We start from the raw sequence: 2,503 nt of genomic DNA, 5'->3' as shown, positions 1-2,503 counted from the left end.
AGACCGGGCTTGAACAACCAGGGGCCCTTATAACCCTTCACTCCCCTCCTATTCCCCACTCCATTTCCTTCCCTGCATCCTTCCCGTTGTGTTTTAATTACTATTATTTTGATTATCAATCTTACTTATAAACTGGAATAACTGTTTCAAAGTTTGCTGCCTCTGAGCTCCTGAGGGCAGAGGCCTGCGTTACTCACCCCCAGCTGCCGTCTGCACCTTTGAGGCAGTGTTTGCTGAGCCTGCTGTACAGTTACAATATCCGTTAACCCTAAAAAGCTTCACCCACCGCATACACGATCTCTCCTCTACAAGGAGCGTTATTAAAACTACATCCAGGGGCTTCCCTGGTGGCGCAGTGGTTGAGAGTCCGCCTGCCGATGCAGGGGACACGGGTTCGTGCCCCGGTCCGGGAGGATCCCACGTGCCGCGGAGCGGCTGGGCCCGTGAGCCATGGCCGCTGAGCCTGCGCGTCCGGAGCCTGTGCTCCACAACGGGAGAGGCCACAACAGTGAGAGGCCCGCGTACGCAAAAAAAAAAAAAAAAAAAAAACTACATCCAGGAGTGTTTTTTCGGCGTTTCTTCCGAGTGGTGAATCCTCTGGTTACCGCTGCCATCCTGGCCTTGGCGGTGCCGATTTCGAGACCCTCGGGAGGAGGACTCTCGCGGCTACTGATTTCTTCCTGGGAGCGGCGTTCTGTGCGGGGAGACGTGTCAGAGTCCCCCGCTTGGCGCCCCGGTGCTCTCGGGACTCAGCGGGGCGTGATGGTTGGGAAGGGGGCTGGCCGGGGGTACAGGCAGGCTGTGGTGGTTCCCGACTCCGGAGGTCCAGTGTCTTCGCGGTGACCTCTAAAAATGGTTCGCTATTCACTTGACCCAGAAAATCCCACAAAATCATGCAAGTCGAGAGGTTCAAATCTTCGTGTTCACTTTAAGAACACTCGTTAAACAGCCCAGGCCATTAAGGGTATGCATATCCGAAAAGCCACCAAGTATCTGAAGGATGTCACTTTAAAGAAGCAGTGTGTGCCATTCCGTCGTTACAATGGTGGAGTTGGTAGGTGTGCCCAGGCCAAACAGTGGGGCTGGACGCAGGGTCGGTGGCCCAAAAAGAGTGCTGAATTTTTACTGCACATGCTCAAAAATGCAGAGAGTAATGCTGAACTTAAGGGCTTAGATGTAGATTCTCTGGTCATTGAGCATATCCAGGTGAACAAAGCCCCCAAGATGCGGCGCAGGACTTATAGAGCTCATGGTCGGATCAACCCATACATGAGCTCTCTATGCCATATTGAGATGATTCTTACTGAAAAAGAACAGATTGTTCCTAAACCAGAAGAGGAGGTTGCCCAGAAGAAGAAGATATCCCAGAAGAAATTGAAGAAACAAAAACTTATGGCCCGGGAATAAATGCTGCAAAAAATAAATGCAAATAAAAGTAAAAAAAAAAAAAAAAAAAAACCTACATCCATCTAGACCTAGAGATGATCACACTCAGTGAAGTCAGACAAAGACAAATACCATAGGATATCACTTATATGTGGAATCTTAAAAAATGATACATGTGAACTTCCTTACAAAACAGAAATAGACCAACAGACACAGAACACAAACTTACGGTTACCAAAGGGGGAAGGGGGAGGGAGGGATAAATTAAGAGTTTGGGATTAAAATATGAAATAGATAACCCACGAGGACCTACTGTATAGCACAGGGAACTCTACTCAATATCTTGTAATAACCTGTAATGGAAGAGAATGTAAAAAAAAGAATACATATATTTACGTATATACGTATAACTGAATCACTTTGCTGTACACCTGAAAGTAACACAACATTGTAAATCAACTACATTTAAATAAACATTTTTTAAAAAAACAAACAAAATTGCATCCATCTAGAGATAGAAAATGCTATCAAGCGGTCAGCTCAATGCTTGGGACATCACTGCAAGGGCACACTCAAAAATACATACAAGAAAGATAGCTTACCTGTGAGTATATACAGGACAAAAAGAATATGAAAACCATACTCAAGTCGCTAGACGTGAAAATGAGAGGTTGGGACGCGTCTCTTTGACTGCATCGCCTTTCACATGCACCATGGTCTGCAGTTTTATCCTCTGTAAGAACGTGAGTCTGAAGGGCATGCCTTGCTTTCCCCTCCTAGGTTCGGGGGGTTTCTTTAACTGCTCGATTCATCCTGATTTTTCCCTTATTACTTTTCACCCAGGAAAAAAGCTGGGCTGACAAATATAGACAGATCTCTTCCTCGGTGCAGCCGGCCAACATCCTGGCCGACACCCAACCACAGGCATCTGACCCAGAATCTTGTGAGCCCAAAGAAGTGGACTTTGGACCCATCACAGCAGGAAGCGGGGGAACACCAAGAGTTGGCAGTCCCTCTAGCAGCCCAATGAGCCAAACCCTACTTCACATTTCTTATACAAGTGGAGGAGGTGAGAGGGAAATTGGTTTAAAACTCCCTTTAAATTCTCTCAAGAAAT

At 46.8% G+C, this 2,503-nt stretch overlaps 1 protein-coding gene across 1 annotated transcript; it reads left to right on the top strand.

Moving 5' to 3' along the window:
* Positions 1-740: 740 nt before the first annotated feature.
* LOC307069431 (large ribosomal subunit protein uL22-like) lies at positions 741-1,458 on the top strand. Its single transcript, XM_079727777.1, has one exon. The coding sequence runs from the start codon at positions 967-969 to the stop codon at positions 1,405-1,407; it is 441 nt and encodes a 146-aa protein (XP_079583903.1). The 5' UTR covers positions 741-966; the 3' UTR covers positions 1,408-1,458.
* Positions 1,459-2,503: the final 1,045 nt, after the last annotated feature.

This window comes from Hyperoodon ampullatus, assembly GCF_949752795.1.
Source record: "Hyperoodon ampullatus genome assembly, chromosome: X".
Taxonomy (NCBI): Eukaryota; Metazoa; Chordata; class Mammalia; order Artiodactyla; family Ziphiidae; genus Hyperoodon; species Hyperoodon ampullatus.
This window is presented reverse-complemented; position numbering and strand designations above follow the sequence as displayed.